This window comes from Polypterus senegalus, chromosome 18 (assembly GCF_016835505.1).
Source record: "Polypterus senegalus isolate Bchr_013 chromosome 18, ASM1683550v1, whole genome shotgun sequence".
Classification (NCBI taxonomy): Eukaryota; Metazoa; Chordata; class Cladistia; order Polypteriformes; family Polypteridae; genus Polypterus; species Polypterus senegalus.
In genome coordinates, this window is record NC_053171.1 from 21,520,485 (window position 1) to 21,546,869 (window position 26,385).

At 42.9% G+C, this 26,385-nt stretch overlaps 1 protein-coding gene across 1 annotated transcript in view; it reads right to left on the minus strand.

Moving 5' to 3' along the window:
• The window catches only part of LOC120519003 (cation channel sperm-associated protein subunit beta-like), a 55,537-nt gene that overhangs the window by 21,796 nt on the left and 7,356 nt on the right, over positions 1 to 26,385 (minus strand). Inside the window, exons 6-13 of the mRNA XM_039742074.1 lie at positions 24,758 to 24,790; positions 24,587 to 24,653; positions 24,383 to 24,423; positions 19,205 to 19,351; positions 18,974 to 19,117; positions 12,653 to 12,797; positions 12,329 to 12,480; positions 1,640 to 1,791 (exon numbers count right to left, since the gene is read on the minus strand). Of these exons, the coding sequence (XP_039598008.1) occupies positions 1,640 to 1,791; positions 12,329 to 12,480; positions 12,653 to 12,797; positions 18,974 to 19,117; positions 19,205 to 19,351; positions 24,383 to 24,423; positions 24,587 to 24,653; positions 24,758 to 24,790 (881 nt within the window). The remainder of the gene's footprint in view (positions 1 to 1,639; positions 1,792 to 12,328; positions 12,481 to 12,652; positions 12,798 to 18,973; positions 19,118 to 19,204; positions 19,352 to 24,382; positions 24,424 to 24,586; positions 24,654 to 24,757; positions 24,791 to 26,385) is intronic.

The window sequence follows — 26,385 nt, forward strand, 5'->3', positions numbered from 1 at the left end:
GCAAGCTCTCCAAGTCCCTCTGTAACAATTTTGCTGATTCTTCATCAATTACCCTTCCACCTACTTTAGTATCATCTTTAAACTTAACTGGCTTATTGATTATATTCCTGTCCAGATCATCTATATATATTAATTCACTAAGGCAAGACACCCATGGAAAGCACGCCGGAAGGGGCGTGGATTCACTAAGCCGCCGACAAGCAAGACACCTATGGCGCACGCAGGGAGGAGCCACGCCCACCAACTCCAAGACCATTGGATACGACAATTTGCAGAGCCACGCCCACCAACTCGGGCGCAACGACACAGAAAGAACAGCGTCATTTATATTCGTCTGTCGTAGAGGCCTCATGTACCTCCGAGCCACCTTGACTGTTCATAGAGGCATGTTTCTCACGGAGGTGAGTCGCCATATGCAGCGTGTAAAACAGTTTGTGAGGGGTATCCCATGGGATCCTTAAAACAATCCTTTACAACTGAGGTTAAAACTCAATGAAGTAAGCAGTCTTTAAAAACCGAGTTTTCGGTTACGACGCACAACCTCGTGCACCATAGCAAACTGGTTTACACGCTACATACAGCAATTCGAATCCGCGACAAACATGCGTCTTCTTCACTCACAGACAATTATATGTTGCTCTCACCAGAGTTCCATCTTTTCATTCACTTTCTGTTGTATCCTCAAACCCTCCCTTTTTAGACAACTGTGTCTTTCCAGAAGTGTTCAACCATCAATAAATAATTATGCAACGTTTGTTATGCCGCGGGTTCACTATTGTGTTGTATTTTGCTCTCTCCAGAGTTACATCTGTTCATTCACTTACTGTTGTATTCTCACACCAACCCGTTTTAGACAACCGTGTCTTTCCAGAAGTGTTTAGCATTCAATAAATAATTATGCATGAGACTGAGCGTGTGTCTACCCGGTGCAGAGACGCGTGGGTAAGCCGTTGAACCCCATTCGGGCTGCAAACCGTGGAATTCCCACTAAGTTCGACTCATACGCTCCCACTGATTGCGTCCCTACCCTTTGTGCACACCCCCCTCCAATCTCGCTACTACCGTGGTCGGGTGTCTTGGTGGATTATATATAGAAAAGCAGCCAATGACTCAAGTGACGAGTTGGAGGTGGGCACATGAGCGGGCAGTACATACTGAACGAGAATTCAGGAGACTAGCATGACGGAGGGAGCTGAATGGACGTCCTTCTCCTCTCCTCCTGTTCCACACTCCGCGCCGTGCACCCCCATCCCTCCGTCTCGCAAGAGAAGGCGAGATTGCGGTCTGCCAGTTTTCAGTCACGGACGATTGTGTGTTGGTTCGTTCCGTGCATTGTTACAATGTTGCTTTTCTTGGTGATTTATTACATTACCCATTTTTCAAATGTTAATTTTCTCCCTGTGCTTAAAAATCATTAAAAAAACCGGCCTGATTAGGCGGCGTATGGTAGGCCGCGGGTTGGCTAGTTTATGTATATTAAAAAGGGCAATGGCACTGGTCCCTGAGATGAGAAACTACAAGTTCTGAAACATTCAGTATCATAACATTCCTAGCAGCAAACCCAAAACTAATGCACAGAATGCCACCTCAGCCTTTTTCTATTTCTATTTCTATTTACACATTTTCAAACAGGACCCACTTCAAAATTATATGCTTGCCAATGTGGAGTTTGATGAGGAAGCAGGGCACTTTGGGAGCGTCGTCCAAAAGAGGAAATGCCTCCAGAAGCATCACTTTTTTCCTACTAAGGTACTGCAGGGCAATGTCATGATTGCAGCCCGTTGAATCACTCTGTAGAAAACAAAGGGGAAAAAATTAAAAGTATTGTATCTTAAACTAGCTGTGCTGCCCATCTAAGAAATCAAAGTAATCAACGTAGACCTCAGCATTAATGTTTGCAGAGCGCATTTCAATGCTGTTATATGCCATTTGGTATTGGATTTGTAAAATGAATGCTAATGCTTATGACGTGCCATCTGTTGTAATGGCTAATGCAATGCATTTTATTACTAAAAATGTTTGCGATGCACCATCTATTGGAGTGACAAGAGACATAGCAAATGGACAGACGCACATGACATACTGAGGTGTGGCAGAAAAGTAATGAGACTGATTTATTATTTACCAAAGTTTTTATTTTTTTTCAAACATCAATGTTATCCCCTTCAAAGTAGTTCCCTTGGGCAGCTACACACCGATGGAGACGTTGTTCCCACTGTTGGTAGCAGTGCTGGAAGTCTTCAACCGCTATGGTCTTCAGCATGTCCGTTACACTCTTTTGGGTGTTTTCTAAAGTCCTGAAATGACGTCCTTTGAGGACATTTTTCAGTTTAGGAAAAAGTCACACGGACTAAGGTCAGGTGAATAAGGGGGCTGGGGAACCACAGGAATGCCTTTTGAGGTCAAAAATTCTGTTATGGAGAGGGTAGTGTGACATGGGGCGTTGTCATGATGGAGCATCCATTTGTCTGCAATGTCTGGTCTCACGCGAATGACCCTTTTTCTGAGCCTTTCGAGGACGTCTTTATAAAAATTCTCCAAGCTTAACACAAAATTCAATGGCACAACGATGCTCCAAATTCCGCTGTTCCATTTTGCGTGACGCACAACCAAAAACACAATTTCGCTAATAGCAGTCACAAAAATCACGTAGTTAACGGAGCTATGGGAGGGTACTGATACACGTGCTCTATCAAGGACAACAGCGCAGCGTTGCCAGATCGCTTGCAGTGTTGCCAGTCTCATTACTTTTCTGCCACACCTCGTATATGCCTTTTTATTATGGTACATTAGTTTCTGTAGTTAAAAGTCCCCGCTATCTCAACTCACAACACATATCATGCACCACATAGCAAAAAACCTGTATAGGGAACATACAGATAGACAAACAGAAATTCTATTTTAAACAAACTGGCATCCCAGTCAGAGCCAAACTGGGATCCTTACCTGACCAGGAAGCCAGTGTGACGGAAGGACAGAAGAAGACAATGTATTCAATTCATTGTCTCTCCCTACACAATAGATGGTAGCCCCTGCTGGGTTATGGTACCACTATGAACCCACAGGGCATAATGCAAACTGTAGTTCTTTGGTTCAGCCCTGCTGGGATACGTAGGTAGCAACAGGGCTGCTGAGCAGATTTGTGAGCCCTGCTTTGTGGGGCTTCAGGTGTACCTGGAAGTACTCCAAAACCACAGTCTCAGGACGCCGGAAAAGTTCCTGTGTTTTATATAAAAGAAGCAGCCTGCTTTAGCATGGGAGCCAGAGTTGGGAGAGGGAAGCCAAAGCTTGCTGAAGGAGCAAAAAAGAGAAGAGAGAAGTGTTGCATGGCTAAATTCTGGCTTTTGAAGCCCTGTGTAAAGGTTTGAAACTGTTTGCAACACACTAGAACTTGTATCCATGCCGTTGTGTTGGATGTTTGTCCCCTTGGTGGTCACAGTTTATATGCAGTATATAACAATAATAACAATAAAATGAATACATTTTATATAGTTCCATTCCCATGCTCAAGGCACTTATATATCTAGAGAGAGAGAGACACGCAGAGAAGTCGAGTATGATAAAATTCCCACACATTAAATTAAGATTTGAATTTTTTCAACACGTTTTTCATTGTTTGAGGTGCAGAGAAATAACAAAACCCAAACCCTCTATTATTTTGCCAGTCTAGAACAAAAGGTCAGAATTCTATTTCTGAAATAGGACCAGGAGACAAAAGAAACCCTTGGTCAAAAAAAGCTAGGATAAAACCAACAAGACCAATAAAGCCAAAACACCAGATTACACCAAAGATTTGTATTGTGACGGCCAGGCGGGTACAGCTGCCCTAACCACGACACAGACAGGCTCAACACAGGCTTAGCACACAACACACACTTTTATTTGCACAGTCCAGCACTGTGTACAAACCCTCAACACAGTCCCTTCATCGACACCTTCAGCCCTCCACACAGGCTTTGTCCTCTTCCTCCCGATTCTGGCCATTGAGCGGCGGTGACTGGCTCCTTTTATATTGAGCTTATTCCAGCAGCACTTCCGGTTGTGGATGAAGTGCTGCCAAATAGGGTCCTGTAAAAGTCCAGGTGCCCCAGCAGGGTTGAGCTTCCATGCTCATAACCCTTGGCCCCAATGTAAGCCAAAGGGGACTGCCCTCTGCCAGTCCCAAAAATACTCTCTCCCCCGGTTCTTCCAAACTCAGGGCAACCCGGCCAGGTAAGGGCTCCGGCTGTCTGCCACAATATTTATTGCTAAGATCAGAAAGCCATTTACCTCACTAAATACTACAGAATTTGCTTGTTACCTTTCCATAAACTGGTATTGCCATCTTAAATACGAAACACCCCCTGGCATTGTTATGACATACTTTGCTTGACCCAAAAATGATATACTTTTGTCTTTGTCACTTACCCAATGTGCTTTATAGTGATGGCTGAAAAATTTTTTGTAACCTCATGTTTTCATGCAAAACAAGAGAAAACTGTTTATCATATAATGTATGCGAATGCCTACCAATATTGTACTGTCAATGGCAAACAATGTGAAAAACATCAATTGAAAAGAGAAAATAAATTCTCATGTAACATAATCCACATGTCCATTATCCAGTCATATGTTCAAAATGGGCAAAACGCATGCATTTTTTGTTAAAATGTTATTAATACTTGCACGTACTTCCAGAAAAAATCAAAGTACAGCGTAAACAGGAAAGGCAAATTTTCATAATTCTGTGCTTTTGCAATGAAGACAGGACTTTTGACCACTGATTAAGGGGGGAGGCAAGTGTCCTGTTCTTCAGTTAAATGTCTTTGCTGCGGTCAGTTAGGTGTGGCTACTCCCAGATGAGTAAACGATTGAGACCCTGGGATAGCCAAAGGAAACGGTTCAAAGACACCCTTGAGGTGTCAACATCTCAAACAAGAAGACACTACTCACGCATTACCCCTGATAGTCCTGCACGATCAACCAAGCTGAAGGTCACTTTGAGAACAACTACCTCTCTAATCAAATAGACAAAAGATGACGAAGGAGAAAAAAAAAAACACACATTGTGGAAGGTGCAGCCAATGGAAAGTCCTGCTTTACATTACCTCCAAGGTCTGTCACGTAAGGAATCCACTGCTTGGTCAGCTAAGGTCACTCGTAAACCATGGCAAGTGTTACTCTTGTTTTGAGTGACTGCCAGTGACAATTTATCATGTCTCATTAATCCAAAGGCAAGACTGGACCAGTCATCAGGATTCAGAAGCATAATGCAGACTAGAGAAAGCAATCACCTTGGGCAGAATTTCCTGTCAGTGGCTCTATTAGCACTTTTACTTTGATGCCTGTCATACCTGTTTTAATGTTTTTGTGTGATACAAATGGCAGAGATTATCGTAAGTGCATTCAACAAAGACAAGTTAATATGTAAGAAGGTTCGTTACGCTAGGAGATGTCATAAATAAGGAGAAAACAATCTTAAATAAACTACTAGACAGGTGGGATTCAAGCCAGAAACTGAAATGTAATTAATTATCTTCTCTTTATCGATGAAGAAAGTTTAGAAACGGCACTGTTTGGAGACATGAGCAAAGCATTTCTGGAAAGAAAGGACTTTTCTTGTAATGTTTAAAAAGTGAACCTTAAAAAAATTTGTTTTTCTTTTATTTTGATGCTGAAACAGCAATTCTGTTAAAGCAGCTTGTCATGTGACTTGGCATCTGAAAATGCACTTTGACCACTAATGCTTTGGTGTTAATGCTGAGGAATTACCTGATAATTACAGTCAGGCCCATGAGTATTTGTACTGTGACACAATTTTCATAATTTTGGCTCTGTACACCACCACAATGGAGTGAAACAAAACAATCATTATACAATTGAAGTGTAGACTTTCAGCTTTGATTCAAGGGGTTTAACAAAAATATGGTATGAGCTGCTTAGAAAAGACAGCCATTTTTAAGCATGACCTATTGTCAGGGATTGAAAAGTATTTGGACAAACTAACATAAATATATTGATCATTTTCAATATTTGGTTAAAAATCCTATCTAGTCAACAAACTAACATAAATATATTGATCATTTTCAATATTTGGTTAAAAATCCTATCTAGTCAATGACGTCCTGATGTCTGAACTCTTGGCCATCTCCAGGTGCTGGATATCCACTTCAGTGATGCTTTGCCAGGCGTTTATTGCTGCTCTCTTTGGGTGCTGCTTTTTCCTTGGACTTTCTGCCTTCAGTTTTCGCTTCAGCAAGTGAACTGCACATCCAGTTGGGTTGACTACAGTTGATTGACTTATTGCCATATTCAACTCAATATATATCTATTATCTAGTGCCTTCATTATCTATCTATCTATCTATCTATCTATCTATCTATCTATCTATCTATCCCACTACTTTGCATTGAAAATCACTTGGTTTGCTGTCACAGTGTGTTTTGGCTCATTGCCCATCTGTACTTGGAAGCGTCATCCTATCAGATTTGCACCATTTGTCTGAATCTGAGCAGACAGTTCAGAATTCATCCTGCTACTTCTGCCAGCATTCGTATCATTAATAGACACCAGTGACCGACTTCAATTGACAGCCATGCATGATTAGGCCATACAGTGCATCTGGAAAGTATTCCAATAATAACCAAATTTGCTTCTCTTTGCACCTTTTATGTTCAAAACTTGTCAAATGAAAATTCTGTAAATTATAACCACTATCAAACTTTTTTTTGCTGTGAATCTAGTTAAAAGACCCACATTTTCAGATTAAAATTTCAGTGTCTTATTCTTCTGAAAAGAAGAATGGAAAAGTATACAATTAAAATGATTTGAACAGGTACAGTGCATCCAGAAAATATTCACAGCGCATCACTTTTTCCACATTTTGTTATGTTACAGCCTTATTCCAAAATGGATTAAATTCATTTTTTCCTCAGAATTCTACACACAACACCCCATAATAACAATGTGAAAAAAGTTTACTTGAGGTTTTTACAAATTTATTCAAAATAAAAAAAAACTGAGAACTCACATGTACATAAGTATTCACAGCCTTTGCTCAATACTTTTTCGATGCACCTTTGGCAGCAATTACAGCCTCAAGTCTTTTTGAAAATGATGCCACAAGCTTGGCACACCTATCCTTGGCCAGTTTCGCCCATTCCTCTTTGCAGCACCTCTCAAGCTCCATCAGGTTGGATGGGAAGCATCGGTGCACAGCCATTTTAAGATCTCTCCAGAGATGTTCAATCAGATTCAAGTCTGGGCTCTGGCTGGGCCACTCAAGGACATTCACAGAGTTGTCCTGAAGCCACTCCTTTGATATCTTGGCTGTGTACTTAGGGTCGTTGTCCTGCTGAAAGATGAACCGTCGCCCCAGTCAGAGGTCAAGAGCGCTCTGGAGCAGGTTTTCATCCAGGATGTCTCTGTACATTGCTGTAGTCATCTTTACCTTTATCCTGACTAGTCTCCCAGTTCCTGACGCTGAAAAACATCCCCACAGCATGATGCTGCCACCACCATGCTTCACTGTAGGGATGGTATTGGCCTGGTGATGAGCGGTGCCTGGTTTCCTCCAAACGTGACGCCTGGCATTCATAACAAAGAGTTCAATCTTTGTCTCATCAGACCAGAGAATTTTGTTTCTCATGGTCTGAGAGTCCTTCAGGTGCCTTTTGGCAAACTCCAGGCGGGCTGCCATGTGCCTTTTACTAAGGAGTGGCTTCTGTCTGGCCACTCTACCATATAGGCCTGATTGGTGGATTGCTGCAGAGATGGTTGTCCTTCTGGAAGGTTCTCCCCTCTCCACAGAGGACCTCTGGAGCTCTGACAGAGTGACCATCGGGTTCTTGGTCACCTCCCTGACTAAGGCCCTTCTCCACCGATCGCTCAGTTTAGATGGCCGGCCAGCTCTGGGAAGAGTCATGGTGGTTTCGAACTTCTTCCACTTATGGATGATGGAGGCCACTGTGCTCATTGGGACCTTCGAAGCATCAGAAATATTTCTGTAACCTTCCCCAGATTTGTGCCTCGAGACAATCCTGTCTCGGAGGTCTACAGACAATTCCTTTGACTTAATGCTTGGTTTGTGCTCTGACATGAACTGTTAACTGTGGGACCTTCTATAGACAGGTGTGTGCCTTTCCAAATCATGTCCAATCAACTGAATTGACCACAGGTGGACTCCAATGAAGCTGCAGAAACATCTCAAGGATGATCAGGGGAAACAGGATGCACCTGAGCTCAATTTGGAGCTTCATGGAAAAGGCTGTGAATACTTATGTACATGTGCTTTCTCAGTTTTTTTATTTTTAAAAAATTAGCAAAATACTCAAGTAAACTTTTTTCACGTTGTCATTATGGGGTGTTGTGTGTAGAATTCTGAGGAAAAAAATGAATTTAATCCATTTTGGAATAAGGCTGTAACATAACAAAATGTGGAAAAAGTGATGTGCTGTGAATACTTTACGGATGCACTGTAACACAGCCTCCAACCATGTTTCACAGATGATGTGTTATTCATCAATTCATTTGCTCTTCTCCATACTCTTCTCTTTCTAACATTCTGGTACATGCTGATCTTAGTGTCCTTTGTATAAAGAAATTGTGCTAGAACTGGACAGGCTTTTAAAAAATGTTTCCTGGCCAAGTCTAATCTGCCCCTCCTATGCGTGAGGTCTACCAGTAGTTAGCACCTTGTGGTAAGACCCCCTGTCTTTACTTTCATGAAGTCTTCTCTTGATTGTAGACTTCAACAATGATGGGTCTTACTCCTGGAGAGTGTTCTTGGTTTGGCTAAATGTCGTGAAGAGGTTCTTGTTCACCAAGCAGTTGTCTTCCTTGGTCGTCCAGGACTTGTGGTGTTGCTGAGTTCCTCAGTGTGTTCCTTCTGTTCATGAATGTACCAAGTGGTTGATTTGACCACTTCCTGGTGTTTCTGCTCTCTCTCTCTGTAAAGGGTTTGTTTTGTTTTCTCTATTTAATGATGGACTGTTTGTATTTGCATGGGCACCAAGCTCTTTGGACCTCATATTGAGAGTTCATAGTGACAGCTTCCACATGCAAATTCTAGACCTTTTACCTGCTTACTAATTAATGTAATAATGACGGAACTGCTCCCACCTCCCACCACTCAAGTGTCCATATACCTTTGAGCCCCTGTAATTGGGGGGAGGTTATGCTAAAAAAATGGCTGTCATTCCTAAACGGCTCATACAATATTTTTGGTAAACCCCTTAAATTAAAGCTGAAAGTCTGCACATCAATCACACAATGATTGCTTTACTTCAAATCCATTGTGGTGGCATACAGAGCCCAAATTATGAAAACTGTGTCACTGTCCAAACACTTATGGACCTGACTGTAGTTTAGGCAGAAAGTGTAATTAGCTCTGCTATATTGTGAGTCTTACATATTGCTTGGCTGTGCATCTTTTTGCTGCTGTCTGTAATACAAAACCAAAGCACTGTCTATATGTCTTCTTCTTTTTCCATAGCTATTCCCATTTTGGCGGCACGGTTGCACAGTGGTAGCACTGCTGCCTTGCAGTAAGGAGACCTGGGTTTGCTTCCCGGGTCCTCTCTGTGTGGAGTTTGCATGTTCTCCCTGTATCTGCTTGGGTTTCCTCCCACAGTCCAAAGACATGCAGGTTAGGTGCATTGGTGATCCTAAATTGTCCCTAGTGTGGGTGTGTGTGCGCCCTGCGGTGGGCTGGTGCCCTGCCCTGGATTTGTTCCTCCCTTGCGCCCTGTGTTGGCTGGGATTGGCTCCAGCAGACCCCCATGATCCAATGTTAGGATATAGAGGGTTGGATAATGACTGACTATTCCCATTTTTATATGGGGTTGTGATTTTTTGGACTAGACTTCTGCAATACAGGTTTCAGCATGTTTTTTAGGGCCGGATGCCATCCCTGACACCAACCCTTCCCATTTATCCAGGCTTGGGACAGACTCCAAAAAAGAGGCTGGGTTCTGCAGTTAAAACAAGAATGACAAGTATAGAATGTGAGCTAAGGCAGCTGATATTGGAAACATGGTTTTATTGTTGTAAACCTTGGATAATGGCGAAGAGCCTTATAAGATCAATAAAAGAGCCAATTAGGGGAGGAAAACAAAAGGGGCGAAAAGTCAGTCCAAGAATGCTCTCTGACTTACTGCTGACACTTTAAGCAATGCAGTAAGAAGAAACATCTGGGTAGTAACAGGCTGTATGGTGTTCACACTTTATTTGGCTTTTTGTATTTTCAATATCTATTTCACGAATGCTTAGTAAAACTGTGAACTTTCTCTCCTGCCTGTTGTGGTACTTTAGCTGATTGCCTGGGGTTACAGATGTAAATTTAAGGGGAAATATTTAGAATTAGTTATTTGGCTGACATCATCCTCCTTACAAAGATACAACATTTGAGATGCAATTGGTTACATTTCTTTAGTTTTTTTTCCACATGGAGCACAGGCAGGTCAAGTGACTTGGTCCTTGTTACACGGTGTCAGTAGCAGGTTTTGAACCCACAACCTGTGGATTTGAAGTCCAAAGCCTTAACCGCTAAGCCATACTGCCTGCCTATTATAATAATGGTCAGTCCTGCCAGTGTGGTAAGAGTATGGGATTTGGGACATTCTGCTAAACTCTACATAATTAAAGTGTATAAAGGGGAATAGGGTCACCCCAGGACCCTACCACAACAAAACAGGCGCATCCTTAAATGATCAAAATACTGTGAGTGGCATGACGACACACATGGCTAGCAACACAATGTCATTAATGTCCAGACAACACCAGCTTCAAATCTCCAGAGCCCCATTAACTGAAGACCTGATTCTAAATGCTTAAGACTTTGGGAAAAACCAGAGTCACCCAAATGGCATAAAAATTACAGCCTACCACTTCCCTGTGCCACTTACCGGCTCGACTTAAGTACAGTTTATTCAGATTTGATATAAAGAGCACCTCCTAGTGCTCATTGCAAGTAGCAGCACTGGTAATTATTTCATTACTGAGAGCCAGGATCTGCGTAAAAGAATTTCCACCTGTGGACTTGAAGTCCAAAGCCTTAACCGCTAAGCCATACTGCCTGCCTATTATAATAATGGTCAGTCCTGCCAGTGTGGTAAGAGTATGGGATTTGGGACATTCTGCTAAACTCTACATAACTAAAGTGTGTAAAGGGGCATAGGGTCACCCCAGGACCCTACCACAACAAAACAGGCACATCCTTAAATGATCAAAATACTGTGAGTGGCATGACGACACACATGGCTAGCAACACAATGTCAATGTAGTAATTTTCGTTATGTGGAGTCAGTAAGCTTTGTGATGTCCTCTGTCACCTGTTCAGTGTCACCCTAAGGTTCTAGAAAGTGCTGCTACTGTGGAAACATCCTGCATTGTTCCTGTTCCAAAGAAGACAGGCACTTCTTCACTTAATGACAACAGACCAGTGACACTTGAATCTCACATCATGAAGACCTTTGAGAGGCTGGTCCTGGACTATACGAGTCCTCTTGTGGCAGACCACCTGGACCCACTGAAGTTGGCCTATCAGTGGACTCAATTATCTCTCTGCTCCACAAGACTTTGTTCCCACCTGGAGGACTGTGAGGATTTTGTTCTATGATTTCTCAGGCGCCTTCAATATCTGCTGGTACTTGCAAACTACTGGGTCTCGAACCTTGATTTTGGTCTTAATCGAAAGCTTATGAACTGATTCATTCTGTAAAGTCAAAGAATTTGAGGCCGTGGCAATCTCACACATGAAAAATTGTGCCAAATGACACCATCTGATGAATGCCTTGCCAAGTGGGCAGAAAAGTTTATTATGATAAAAGCTTGATCCGTGCAAGCACATCTATTGATAATCCACCCGGATATACTATATACATCTTCTAAATTTATAATCAAGTGTAAGAATTGTACTTATTGATCATCAACAATGAAGAAGAACTCTGCAATAGTAAGAAGGAAAAAGAAGAGCAGTGACATCTGCTGAGCATCGAGCACACCACAGAAGGCACTGAATACAGGATGCAGAATGGAAGATTGGGAACAAGAGAGAAATGCATGGTGAGAAATGAGCTCCGCTTTGGAAAGTTACATCATAACTATGATCACGGCTGCAAGTTACAAGTTTTCATGGTCAAAACAAAACACTGTAATGCCAAAAGGAAAAAGTTCAGCCTGCTTTAAATGCACCATCTTTATTTGAGAAATGGAGATCTGCGTGTTTCTGAATGTCTTAAGAAATTCAGAATAAAGGTTAAGGGTGACAGGAGTCAGGATTAAGGTGATGTCATCCTATCCAGACAAAAGAAGGTCAAAGTAGAAAGACATAGTTCTCTGCAGTACTCACCATTAACTGAGAAACTGTATCAATGGATTCCACTTTCAGTCCACCCGGAGTGTTAGGATCAAAAGAAATAACACTGGCTCCACCATTTTGACCACAATGCACAGCTGAGCCGCCTACTATCGTCTTCTGCAGTTGTGCACATCTGGCAACACCTTGTGAGCAAAGCAAACACTGGTAAGCATTAATGTCCAGACAAGACCAGCTTTAAATCTCCAGAGCCCCATTAACTGAAGACCTGATTCTAAATGCTTAAGACTTTGGGAAAAACCCGAGTCACCCAAATGGCATAAAAATTACAGCCTACCACTTCCCTGTGCCACTTACCGGCTCGACTTAAGTACAGTTTATTCAGATTTGATATAAAGAGCACCTCCTGGTGTTCATTGCAAGTAGCAGCACTGGTAATTATTTCATTACTGAGAGCCAGGATCTGCGTAAAAGAATTTCCACCGTCATTAGACAACCACACCTGTAGAGAAGCAAGCAAGAATTTGGCTTGGGTCACAATCTGTGCAGAAGTTTCCAACTGTAACATAAGGAAGTGAGGCCGAGAGAGCGAGAAAGAGCCTGCCGCTTCACTGTTTAAGCAAGAAGCCCCCCTGCTGAAGTTAGCCTTTAACGTAAATAGGCAAGCAAATGTATACTGCTTTGGGGACTTGTCGTATAGTTGGGTTCACGGCAGTTTTAAATAAATAATCGCCACACTCGTGGCATAAAGAGGGGCATGGTAGTGTGGCAGCAGCGGTCCTCGGATGTGACATGGTGCGGGTGTTTCCTCGCTTAAGTGCACAGGTGAGGAATCGTCTGTATCCGTAATTGATGCTGGGAGCTGCTGATCGCCACACCTGTGTCACGTCCCCAGTACGAGCGCGAGTGTGGAGGGGAGAGAAAAAAACGACCGAAAGAAAGAATGGAGGTTAGAGGAGGAAGAAAGGGAAGCTGGAAGCTGAGAGCCGGTATGGGTGTGAGTGACCGAGAGAGACCAGGGCTCACTGTAAGAAGGAAGGTAGCTTGGAAGTGAGCCCTACTGGGGTGTTTGGCCAGCACCCGGGGGCAGACGAATTGGGTCACTCCTGCTGAGTTTTGGAGAGGAGCAGGAGTGTCCACAATCAAGGACGAATCGCCGTGGAAGGCAGCAGGACTCGGAGGCTTGAGAGGTGGAAGCTCCAACGTGAGCACCCTGGTCGCTGGAGAACCCAATTCTCCATCTGGCGGAGCTCTACAGAGCCAGTGACTGAAAGGCTTCCAGACCAATGGGAGAAGTCAGCTGCAGGTAGGGTGACTCCCATGGTGCTGACCCGGCTGGGAGAAGCAAAGTAGCCACCAGCTGAAGAAGGCACCGCGTTTTGTTTTTCAAGGACTGCATCCAGCCATTGTTTTAATGGATTTATTTATTGGATTTTAACCTCCACATTTTCAGTTTTTAATGGATTATTTATTTAATGAAGTATGGCGCACTGCACTTTATTTGGACACTTTTGCTTTTGGTTTTGACTGTTTTTAAAATAAAAGCACTTCTGCACTTTGCACCTTTCCCCTTGCTTCCTTGTGGTGTCCTCATTGTCCAGCTCATCCGGTTACATCGCCGACGGTGTTGGGTTCAAGGGAAGTGGGAGCGTGGAGCTGAACCCGCATCATCACAGGACCCCACACTCACAGGCAGTCTGACCATTTTAGGATGTGAAATGGAGAAGGGTGTGAAAACGTGAAAGGACTACAGGAAGTGGTGGAAGGTGGATTGGAGTAGGTGTGTGATGTTTATCAGGACTCTCCTAACCCCTTTTCAGCACAAATGAACACAGAGACTCTTGTCACACAAGGGAGAGGAGAGGATGCAACCTAAGAAGCACCTCATGTTCTGGGGCAACAGAATTGGGGAAAGCAGGTGTCCTCTCTGTCAACCACATTGCTGGTCCTTTTGATTCAGTGACCACACAAAACTCCACACCTTCTTTCCATCACTCAGACTTTTGCTTCAGGACTTGTCAGGGTCTTTTTGCTGCTGTGACCTAAACAGGAAAGCTGTCCTGATTTAAGGAGAAGGAGTCTGACTGTGCAAACCAAGCATGTCCCCTTACTGCTCTTTTACACTGTAAAAAAGTAAATCTTGCATGTATGAAAAATAATAGCAAAAAATAGCTAACTATACGCAAAACAGGGACGTTCTTAGGCATACGTGAACTACGCATCCGCATCGGGCCCCGACTGTGAGGGGGGGCCCCCAGCCCAGCCCTGACTTACATTTTTTGTTTTTGTTGTCGGGCTGTGGCCCCTGTCATGCCCCTGTCACTGCAGCGATCTGTGCCAGTCCCTCATGTCGTGTGTCACGATACCCTCCTCATCCTAAATTTTATCATTCTTTTCCGGACGTTTTATTAGAACACCTTTCTGAGCTCAGGGGGGCTCAACCCGCCTGGACCTCCCCCCCCATTTGGGGCCTACACATCTGGGGCCTGCACATTTCTGAACTGCGTAGGGTCCCCAAACTACTAAGAACGGCCCTGCGCAAAATAATCATTATTTTAATTAATAAAAATGGGTTTTACCCTTTTTATTGATTATTTAATTCTAATTCAATAAAAAAATTAAGAATAATGCTAACTTATTATTTTTCTTAAAATGTAAACATTTTTTATATCTTATTCTAAGCCTAACCGTCACGGTATTATTTGAACTCTAATTTAGTTAGTGTTCTACAGAGGTGATGTGTTTTCTGGTTAATTTTTAACACAGTGATGTTTGATTTCCTACGTCCTATTTTATTTCAGGATTTTCGCTACCGCATACTGAAAAGTGGTGGAAAAGGCAGCCATTCATTTAAGCGGATATGTTGGCGTAAATGCAGGACGTGTTTGAAGAGCGGCATCTGCCTCAGGATTTCACTCTTTCACTCTCTACGTTTCCTTTCCGTTTACCACTCATTCCTGAGACATTATTTGATTGAGATTGTGGACTATGGCCGACAACTTATCCCGGCCAATACCCCCAAGCCGCCAGTTGGAGCCCTCCCTGCAACGTGGAGATGCCCCAAATTCCAGCAGGGCATCATGGTCTTTGGAGTTTTAATGCACAGTTTTCCATACAGCCCGGAAGTGCGTCCCAGTCACGGGGACAGAAGAAATGACAAACTTGAAGAAAAAGGAGTTTTCACCCAACCCGGAAGTGTTACAAAGTCACATGGACAGAGAGAGAGAAACACTTCCGGGTCAAGGACTATAAAAGGATTATGGGAAACCCCAGCGAGTTGAGCTGAGTTGGGAGGAAGGGTGACAACGTGTCTGGGAGTTGGAGGATTTAGTATTGTGTAGTGATTATTGTTATTATTGGTCCTTCATTGTATACTGTGGACGTGGAGGTGCTTTGTGCACTTTATTATTATAATAAATCAAATATTGGGACTTTCATCTGGTGCCTGGCGTCTGGTCCGAGGGTTCAAGGGGACGACAGCTCCCCTTATCTGTCACAAGATATACTTTGTGAAGAAAGTTTAAAAAAAAAGTTTACTCAATAGTGCAGTATATTAAATCTGCTCAAAAAAATTGCTTGTAATTTGTTGCCTTATTTTTTTTAAAGTACTTTTAACGCATTATTTTTTACAGTGTATACTTAAATAGATACAGTGGCATGCAAACATTCAATTGCCTTTAAAGTCATCTTAATTTTCTACATGACCAAAGATTTGTACACATATTTATTCACTCAGTATTTTAAAGTGAACTATTATGCTGCAATGGTACATTTTCAAAGTCAAACCATTTTCTGTAGATATTTCACTGAAGAAGAACAACTCCAAAGTTGGTGTTTGCAGAAGCATTCAAACCGCTGTGCTTTGGAAACTCCAAGTTTACAAATGAATTCCAAATGACACAAAGGTGACAGTCAATGATCAAACATCATTAGGTACTACTTTGTGAGGCCTTTCCGTCTCTCTGGTGTAGCTTGCGGCCGGGACACCTCCAAGCTGGAAGAACCTGGGGATCAAGCATGGATAGAGCTTTACCTCCCTCGGAGCGCTAGATGGCAGCCCCCCTGGGTTGCAAAGGTGCCTCGGACTCCCGCAGGGCTTGATGGGAGTTGGAGTTTGGCGCAACCCTGTTGGGATCCTCAGGTGCCACCAGGAGCTTCTGAGCCCTTATGGGCAACTTCAGCCACACCCGGAAGTGCTGCAGGAAATAAGTCATCAAGCACCTGGAGCACTTATAAAAGGAGCCAGCAGCCACCACTCCGGGAGCCAGAGTCGGGAGGAGGAGGACGACGATGAAGCTTGACCGGAGTAGTGGAAAGGAGAATATGAAGAGAATATTGTGCTTGTGCCATGCTTGTGCTGGGACCGTGTTGAGCTTGTGGGAACAGGGAAAGCGTTGCCCACAAGGTAAAGAAAATAAAAATCAGTATGTGCCTTGAACTTGTGTCCCATGCTTGTCTGTGTCGGGTTAAGCTGGCAGTGCCAGCCTCGGTGGTCCACACTGGATATAAAAAGCCCCCTTTGTAAGGATCACAGTGTTTGGTGGACAATCAGTGTAAAAATGAAAACAAAGGAGTATTAAGCCAATGTGAGAAACAAAGTTACTGAAATGCACAAGATGTCAGGAAATGGCTACAAAAAATATTAAAGAGTTTGAAGGTCCCGTTGTGCACTTGTTTGATCCATCGTCAGAAAGAGGAAGGTTTTTTCACAGCACCCAGACTCTTACTAGAACAGGCCGTCCCTCCAAACTAAACATCAGAGCGAGTCGTCGACTGGTGAGAGAGTTGACCAAAAATCCAACCGTCACTCTCAGACGTCTGCAGTGGTCTTTTACTAAAGCTGGAGTGAAGGTGCAGGGGTCTACAAATTCAAGAGCTCTCCATAAAAGTGACTTCTATGGGAGGGGAGCAGGAAAGAAGCCACTCCTGAAGAAGGTCCACATAAATGCATGTTTGTAGCTGGTTTTGCTACAAAGCATGACAAAGACCCAGTTAAGATGAGGGAGAAGGTTTTATGGTCAGATGAGACCAACACAGAACTTTCTGGCCAGACTTCGAAGAGGTGTGTGTGGCGTAAAACTAACACTGACCAGGCCTCAAAAAACACCATAGCTACGGTGAAATGTAGAGGTGACAGCATCATGCTGTGGGGATGCTATTCATGTGCTGGGACTGGGAATCCTGTCAGGGTTGAAGGGACACTGGATGGACACAAATACCACACAATACTGCAAGAGAACTTGTGCCAGTCTGCTATGAACCTACAGCTTGGGACAAGATTCATCGTTCAACAAGACAATGACCCTAAGCATGAGGCCAAAGTGACACGGGAGTGGCTCAATAGAGAGGTGAATGCTTTGAAATGGCCAAGTCAAAGCCCTGATCTTAATTAACCCTATTGAGAATCTGTGGCACTGTTTGAAAACTGCTGTCTAGTGGCTCCATCCCACCAACCTAGAGGGTCTCTAGAAATTCTGCCAAGAAGAACGAGAAAAAATAACTCCTGAACAATGTAAAGAACTGGGACATATTTACCCCAAACCAATTAAGGCTGTCATTGCAGCAAAAGGGTCCTCAATAAAGTATGGATGTGTAGAGCTTGAACACTTCCACATGCACAAACTTTGTGGAGTTTTCTTCTTCAGTTAAATATCTACAGAAATTGTTTTATTTTGACTTTGGAAATAAATATGAATGGATAAATATGTGTACAAATCATGACAATACAATACCATTTATTTTTGTATCACCCAAAATCACACAAGGAGTGCCGCAATGGGTTCTAACAGGTCCTGCCTTTTGACAGCCCCCCAGCCTTGACTCTCTAAGAAGACAAGTAAAAACTCCCAAAAAAAAAGAAGAAACATCGGGAAAGGCAGTTCAGAGGGAGACCCCATTCCAGGTATGTTGGGGGTGTAGTGGGTGTCAAAAAGAAGGGGGTCAATACAATACAATACAATACAATACACCGAACAACATAGATAGATAGATAGATAGATAGATAGATAGATAGATAGATAGATAGATAGATAGATAGATAGATAGATAGAAAAGGCACTATATTAGATAGATAGATAGATAGATAGATAGATAGATAGATAGATAGATAGATAGATAGATAGATAGATAGATAGATAGATAGATAGATAGATAGATAGATAGATAGATGATGATTAACCTATGAGAGGGTGACCAAAGGAAGTGAATGTACAGTGGAAGTGGAGTTCAAGACCTTAAACCAAATCACCAAGTGGAGCATCAATACTGGTGTCTTACATGCCAGTGGGAATAAGAAGCCAATAATAAGCCATGATGATGATGGTGGCATGGCATTGTGGGTATCACCTTTCTACAACACTTTAAGGGAATATTTAAGTCCCTATTTTGGGAAATCACATTTACCTCATGGCTCTTTTAGACATTCTGAAGCCTCAGATTCCCAGATGCTACCTTTAAAGCAGAGGAAATTAGTCCCAAGTCCACAAGGGGGCACTCATAGCTAATTGAAAATCTCTCTGCCAGATTAAAGACTTGACAATTTTTCGGTGTCTTACAGAAATCCTAGTCTCAAGTTTCTGTATTTTCATATTTTCTGAAGAGCTTTAAAAACTGTCATTATGAAGATTCTCTATGAATTAAAGAGAGATAAAGACTGTTAATGGGACTGAAGCAACTCACCTGAGTTCCATAGACATAGAGATTATAAGTGTTGGTGTGGAACATCATCCCCCGGGGCCGGAAATCAAACAGGAAAGCAGGAAATATGGTATTGCGTTTCAGTTTTGAGCCTTCCATCCTGAAGACAGAAACTTGGGCATTATCCTGTATGGGAGGCGGGGGGGAGGTGTTAGAAAGTCAATGTCCATTGGGTAGAACATGACAGTACCAGTTAGAGGAAGTCTATGATACCTGATGCTGAGACAGGACCACTCCAGCATCCATCTGCCAGTCATGCAGAAATAGTCCATGCCCACCTGGGTACCAGAGCTGGCCAGCTGGTGGAGGGCAGAGATACCACTGAGTAAATGGCTGCCTACTATATAAGCAAGACACCCTCTGAAAACCAGAGAAACAAAAAAAGATGTTAAATTTTTAAAACTTATTTTTCATTTTTTTTCCCAAAAGGGAAAAATAAAAAGTAAATCAATTGCACTTCTGTGTCCACTGTTCCCATTGTCGTGAACTGGAAGTCGCAAGCACTAAAGAGTTCCAAAGCAGGTAGTCCCAAACACGTCCAATAATGCCCACTGGAGGGGGCTATCACCATCAAACCCTGGCTAGTAATAAGGGCAAGCACTGAATTATCATATAATAAAAGATTAATTCTTCACAAAAAGGATACCAATCACAATGGAACTCTGTGGAATACAAAGGCAAATTCAAGTCAAATAAAGTTCTAATACACAGCAGAAAGTCAAAACATCAGATATTGAGCAATTCATAAATCCTCAATAGACACAAGTCCACTCACTGACTCCCTAACATAATCACAATGAGCCACCAGGAAGTGTGGAAGTCCCTGTGGATCTATAGGACAGAAGGCAATTCCTGGTGGTGACTGACAGGTGGCCCCGCCTCTGGAGGATACCACCCACAAAATACATGGAACTTAACAAAAGCAGGTGATCTACAGGGGGTGCTGCTATAAAGCCCCAAACACGAATGCACAGACATGTCCCACGTTCAGAACAAAGGGTTTTATTTTAAAGAAACACCTCCACACAACAATTAAAAATACTCTTCCTTCTCTCTTCTTCATTGCTGCTCCTCCCAAGCGAGTGTTGCCTGTCTTCTCTCCCAGCTTTGACTTGCTTGGACAAGGCAGTGCGGTTTCTTTTATTGAAGACCTGAGAGAACTTCCAGTGCCAGGGCTTGGCTTTGACAATTGAAAGTATGTACAGATGACCCAAAGAGTAGGCAGCACCTCCTAGCGGCACCCATGGACCCCAACATGGCTGCAATACCAGACTACAGTTTCCTGCATATCCTGGCAGGTGTTTGAATGGGTGCTGAAGCCCAGGGATGCTGCCATCTAGTGGGTAGGGGGAGCATACAGTCTTGAAACGGAGTCCTCCCCCCACCCCGATCTCTCCATTGTATTGACCTCCGGGGCACTTAAGGAAACGGGGCCAACCCAATCCATATGCGTCATTCATTACAATACATAGACAAAGCCAAAAATAAAGAAAGACATACAGAATCAACATAAAAGGAATCCAGAATGAACAAAAGAGACATTAAGCATGAATTTAAACCCCAGCTAGAGGAGACGCCCTGGCTAAGACATGACACCCACACCTTCTCACACCTAGTCACATAGATACAAGATTCTTTTTTTTCAGCAGCAACGAACAGTAACCAGTCTCATTAAATTCTAAATTCTGTCACTATAACCAGTTGCAATCTTCAATCTTCAGCCTGCACTTGATGCAAGCTACAACATAATGGCATCAGGTCCTAAAATTCTGACACTATGCCCACTTTCACATAATTAGTGCATAATTCTTCTTTACTGATACCCCTGCATTCTACCATTATCCCCACCTTTGCGGAATCCCATTTTGGAGGACATGAATTTGCACCCTTTGCCCATTTAATTTTTACTTTATATCTTCTGAATTCTTTGACAGTACCCAGTAATACTCTTTGAGATTTCCTGAAATTAAATCTGGTCCACTGGCTAATGAACTCTGACACTATTGCTCGTGTTTGGAGAGTCAGGACCACTCCTAAATCATTTGAGTACCTACTATGCTTGACCCACTCGGCACTTCCCCTGAATATGGTGTTTCCCACTATTTTTTTATTCTGAGAAGACCAGATCTGGTCCATTGGCTACTGTTCACATTCAGATGGTCGGGATTGCTAACAAATCATTTGAGTATGTACCACCCACCAGGGTTAGCCCAGTGGTTATAACGCACAGGTGGTGGGTGTGTGCTATACCTTGTGTCCAGTGCATGGGCCCCTGTGACTCTGAATGACTATCAATGTTATATACACCCACCTTTTCTCTTTCTTAAGATGTTCAGAAACTATTTTTGGTCCTATCAGATCCCAGTCAATCTGTTCTTAGATTAACTGAATTCTGCATTGATGTCCACATGTGCCTAATACCATCAGGTCCTTAAAATCTGACTCTGTGCCCACCTTCAAATAATCAGTGTAGCTACCAAATCAGAGGTACCCATAAGTACTCTGTTCTATTCTATAAGTACTCTGTGTCAGCGGTTCCCAAACTGTGGTACACGTACCACTGGTGGTACGCGGAGCTTTTTCAGGTGGTACACATTGCGGTCCCTGAAATTTAATTTATCTGTGCAAAACTCTTTATGACAAGCCTGTTGTGAGCAAAAACCAATGAAACTGTTTAAATACAATAATACGTGGATTCCCAGATTTAGTGTGGTGTGAAATTTCGTCATCTGAATAAATAAAACCTATTATTCGAATCAGTATTTAGTTCATTTAACGCTACCATAATTCCGTTTAGCAGAAGTCAACTTCTACTTCTTCACTGTTTGAGCTTTTGGTCACTAGATGAAAGCACAATGCCGACACTATTTAGTCTTCGGTAACTCTGCCTCACAGAAACCGTTCGCGTTTGTTGTTATACGTGCACTGCTATTGTATCGCATCATAGTCACTAGATCTAAGCACAAAGCCGATACCATTTCGTCTTCGGTAACTGCGTCACATACAGCCCGAAGGCAGGATTTAGTTTTGGGGCAGAATTTATCAATTTATGTACATGCACAAATTTTTTCATTAATTTTATGCACAATTTCTTCCAATTCTTTAACTTTTATTCAGATTTCAGGGTGGTTTAGGCCCAAATTTTGTTCTGCTCATCTATTTTCTACCACATATACATGTGGGGCAGCAGTCTAAGCAAAGATGCCCATTTTTCACAACACCTCCTCCAACTCCTCCATTGGAAACCAATGCATTTCAGATGGAAAATATTATCTCTCCAGCATGTCTTAGGTCTGTCCTGAGGTCTTCTCCCAGTTGGACATAACCTACAAACACCTCCACAGGAAGGCATCCTAATCAGATGCCCGAAGCACCTCAACTGGCTCCTTTCTGTGCGGAGAAGCAGGGGATGTTCTTTGAGCTCCTCCTGACTGTCCGCTCTCCTCACCCCATCTCTAAGGCTGAGCCCACACATCTTGAGAAGGAAGCTCGTTTCTACCTCTATCTACGGACGGTCAAGTTTTTTCATTCACTACCTAAAACTCATGGCCATAGGTGAGGATAGGAATGTAGATCGACCAGTAAATCGAGAGTTTTGCTTTCTGTTTTAAGATGTCCTAAATTCTGCATTGATGACTGCTGGATTCTGGAACTGTGCCCATGTTGACCCTGTGTCCATCTTCATCTAGTTAGGATATCCCTTAAATTCTACTGTACAATCCACTTATTTTGTTATGAGGTGTCCTGAACTATACGGTTATGCCTATCTTCACCTTCTCCACTAGGTACTGAATTCTATCATGATATCCAACTTCAAACAGTCAGAGAGAGGGATGGAGAGAGAGAGGTTGGGTGCATGCACTGATGGCACATTGCTGCACCCACCACATGCCAAACCACCTGGACTGGGACCAGAGGGCAGCAGGTGACACCTCAGCACAACACTGGAACAGTATGAGGAGAACGCTCATAAATCATATGGTCCAGGTGTGCAGGGGAGTAGACCCCGCTACTGACTGACATCCCGTCCAGTGCCATTTACCACCCTGTCTCCAGTGCTACCCTGAATTAAGCACATCTGAGTATGTATTAACTCTTTGAGGGCTGAGTATGTTTTCCAAAAAAATGATGGCTTCACACAGGAATCAACATAAAACGTCTGTTGCTGCATGCTGTGGCTGCCAGTTTGCTAAGAATGAGCAGCAGGCTTGCTGCCAGGCTGTCTTTGTGTGGTTGGGACAGCAGCAGCAGTCACAGTCGCAGTGCATTGCAATCTGATTTTTAAGTGGCATTCCTCCCTGGTGAACATTGCCAGTACCACAACTAACTGGGGACCGACCAGCTGAAGCTGGAACCACACATTCGTTTTCAATCACTTATATCAAAATCTGAGTCGGACAAGTCATAGTCCAGTTCAGAGATAATAGGCAAGACGTCGTCCATGGAGTATTTTGCTTTTCGCATTCGCTTTGATCTCTCACCAGATGTCAGTGCCATTTTTACCGCTGTGTGCGCCTTGCTTACTCACATGAGCACATGGAATCTCGGTCAAACCAATGAATCTAACTTTCCTTCTAGCAACGAGAGTCCAACATAATGGTTGGTTTTGTCACAGTTTATAGTTGATTACCATCATCAACTCCTCCTTTTGACAAAAGTCAACATCAGCCCTGAAAGAGTTAATGTACCCAGTTGTCCTTTGCCCTGAGATTTTCAGAACTACATGATTCTGCCTACCTGCATGTGGGCCCATCTGATCCAGTTTTCTGTTTGTTCTTAGATATCAACAATGTTCCTAATCTTTTTTTATTATTCCCACTATTGCTTAGGCAGTATAGTTTCTAAAGTCTTTGGAGGTACTCATAAATTTTCTATTCTGACCTGATGTCCACCTTCACTCCGCCAGAACTTCTCCTGAATTCTGCATCAAATTTTGTCCTGAGATGCTCTGAACAAATTGCAATTTATGCTGAATGCTTTCTAAGTTGTGAATTCTCTCTACTTTTAGTGGCAGCCTCCACTTATTTTCTGTCCTGGGATGCCCCACTGCAACTGGCACTGTTAGATGCTGAAAATGTGCAGCAGTACCAAGAAGTGCCTTGCATTCAGAAGTGCTGATCCATTCTGCATTGTAGGCTGCTGCCCACATGAACTCTGAATTCTGTGGTTATGCCTGTCTGGATATTCTGTGACTCTGCCACCCTTGTCCACAGTCTCTGAACTGCGCATATGACGAGCCTAAATTTTGTTGTTATAGTAAGATGAACTGAACGATCCTGTGAATCCCAGTACATTACCCATCTGCATCCAGTCTCATTATCTCTCAGGTATTCCGTCAGTGTTTACCAGCCCCCCAGTCCCATCAGCTGCCTTGGAGTCTGATCACTTTACCTGGTTGACATGTGTGTCGAGTTCCATACTGATATAATCCCCTGAAAGCAGAAGAACCCAGACATTATAGTAATGACAGTATTTGTGTGTGTTGAGAAGAAAAAAGTAGCAAGAGCAAGACTCATAATCAGTGATTGTTGATTCCTCATATGCTGAATGAGTGCTGAGAAACAAGTGGGCAGCAATAAGTAAAATGGGTCTTACCAGTAGTGGCTAATTTTTTCAGAAAACAGCTGGATGAGTACCAGAGTCGGGCTTGCAAATAATCCACCTGAAAAGAGAAAGCAATGTTTATGTGGGCTAAGTGCTGGTGGCATCCAAGATGGACCTTATAGAAGTCCTGCAGAAGTGGTCATGTAACATTAGCTAACTGACCTGCTGCTGGCCAAGTGAATCCACTTTTGAGAACTGCGGAACACAAAAGAAAAGCAGGTTAGCGATTCCTCTGGCACCGTCAAAGAGTCGTGACGGATTCTGGCAGTGAGCATTCCAGAGGTGGATCTCTTTTAGCAATAAGCAATGAATGACAGTGTGGCACTGTGGACTGTAGAGGCACTCACAAGTCAACCCCAAATCCAAAAAAAGGCCCAGGAAGCTGAAAGTATAAAAATTTATGAAGAGGCAGTGGCATAGCTAGGGGCAGGCGGAGGGTGCAGTCCACACTGAGTGGCACATTTTTGGGGGTGGCATTATTGGCCAAAAGGCTCAGTACAATTCATGTGTAAGCCGCAGGCTTAGGGAAAAATATCACTCATGAATGAAAAAAAGCTAAATTTGCTGATTTTTATCCACAAATGCGTGAAAAAAATTTTTTCCGACTGTCCTTCTGTGACGGCAGCAGCAGTTGAAATTTATGAGGCAATAACAAAAACAAACATTACACCGATAATTTCTAGGAAGGTAAACAACTAATTTACTTTTACAGGTTTGAGTGTTGTGATATACTAATATTCAAACAACAAGCTGGATTCCAATGGTAGTTTCAGGGTTACATTGACAATCGATCAAAGACTGTGTTGGGATAGCGTGGTTTTCCCCCTTGGAGGTTCAAACACCGCAATACACTAAAATTAGGTACCAGTAAATACCAGCCCATTCCAAGTAGTGATTTAAAGTATTTGTGAGTTTTAAATCAATAGTTTTCTCCATTTTTCAGGGCCTGAGGAGGCCAACACCTACTAGCAAAATTTGGCTTAAGGCTGCCAGTAGTGAGGCCTTGTTACTATCAAATTCCAGACAGTATTCAGAAGCTATTAAGAAAGCTAACAGAACGTTAGTTTCTATAGCACCTTGTTGTGTGGAGTACAAGTCTAAGGAAGTTCTGCTCAAGCTTTACAATGCACTTTTTAGACCTCACCTGGAGTTCAGTGTGCAGTTTTTGTCTCCAGGTTACAAAAAGGACATAACAGCACTGGAAAAAGTCCAGAGACGAGCAAATAGGCTGATTCCAGGGATACAGGGGATGAATTATGAGGAAAGATTAAAAGAGCTAAGCCTTTACAGTTTAAGCAAAAGAAGATTAAGAGGTAACATGACTGAAGTGTTTAAAATTATGAAGGGAATTAGTCCAGTGGATCGAGACTGAGACTTTAAAATGAATTCATCAAGAACACAGGACACAGATGGAAACTTGTGAAGGGTAAATTTCGCAAAAACATTAGTAAGTTTTTCTTCACACAGAGAACCACAGACACTTGAAATAAGTGACCAAGTAGTGTGGTAGACAGGAGGACTTTAGGGACCTTCAAAACTCGACTCGATGTTATTTTGGAAAAATTAAGTGAATGTGATTGCTGGGCTTTTTTGGGCTAAATGGTCTGTTCTCATCGAGATTGTCCTAATGTTCTAACATGTACTAATGTTCTTTTTGCAGACAGTCTAGGGCACCGGTCACTAATAGGTGGACCGCAGTCCGGGTCTGGAGCCAGACTCTGTTCTGTCCCGACCCAGACATATCATTGATTTTTAGTTAGTTTTGGCGGTTTCTACACCGCTACTCAGTG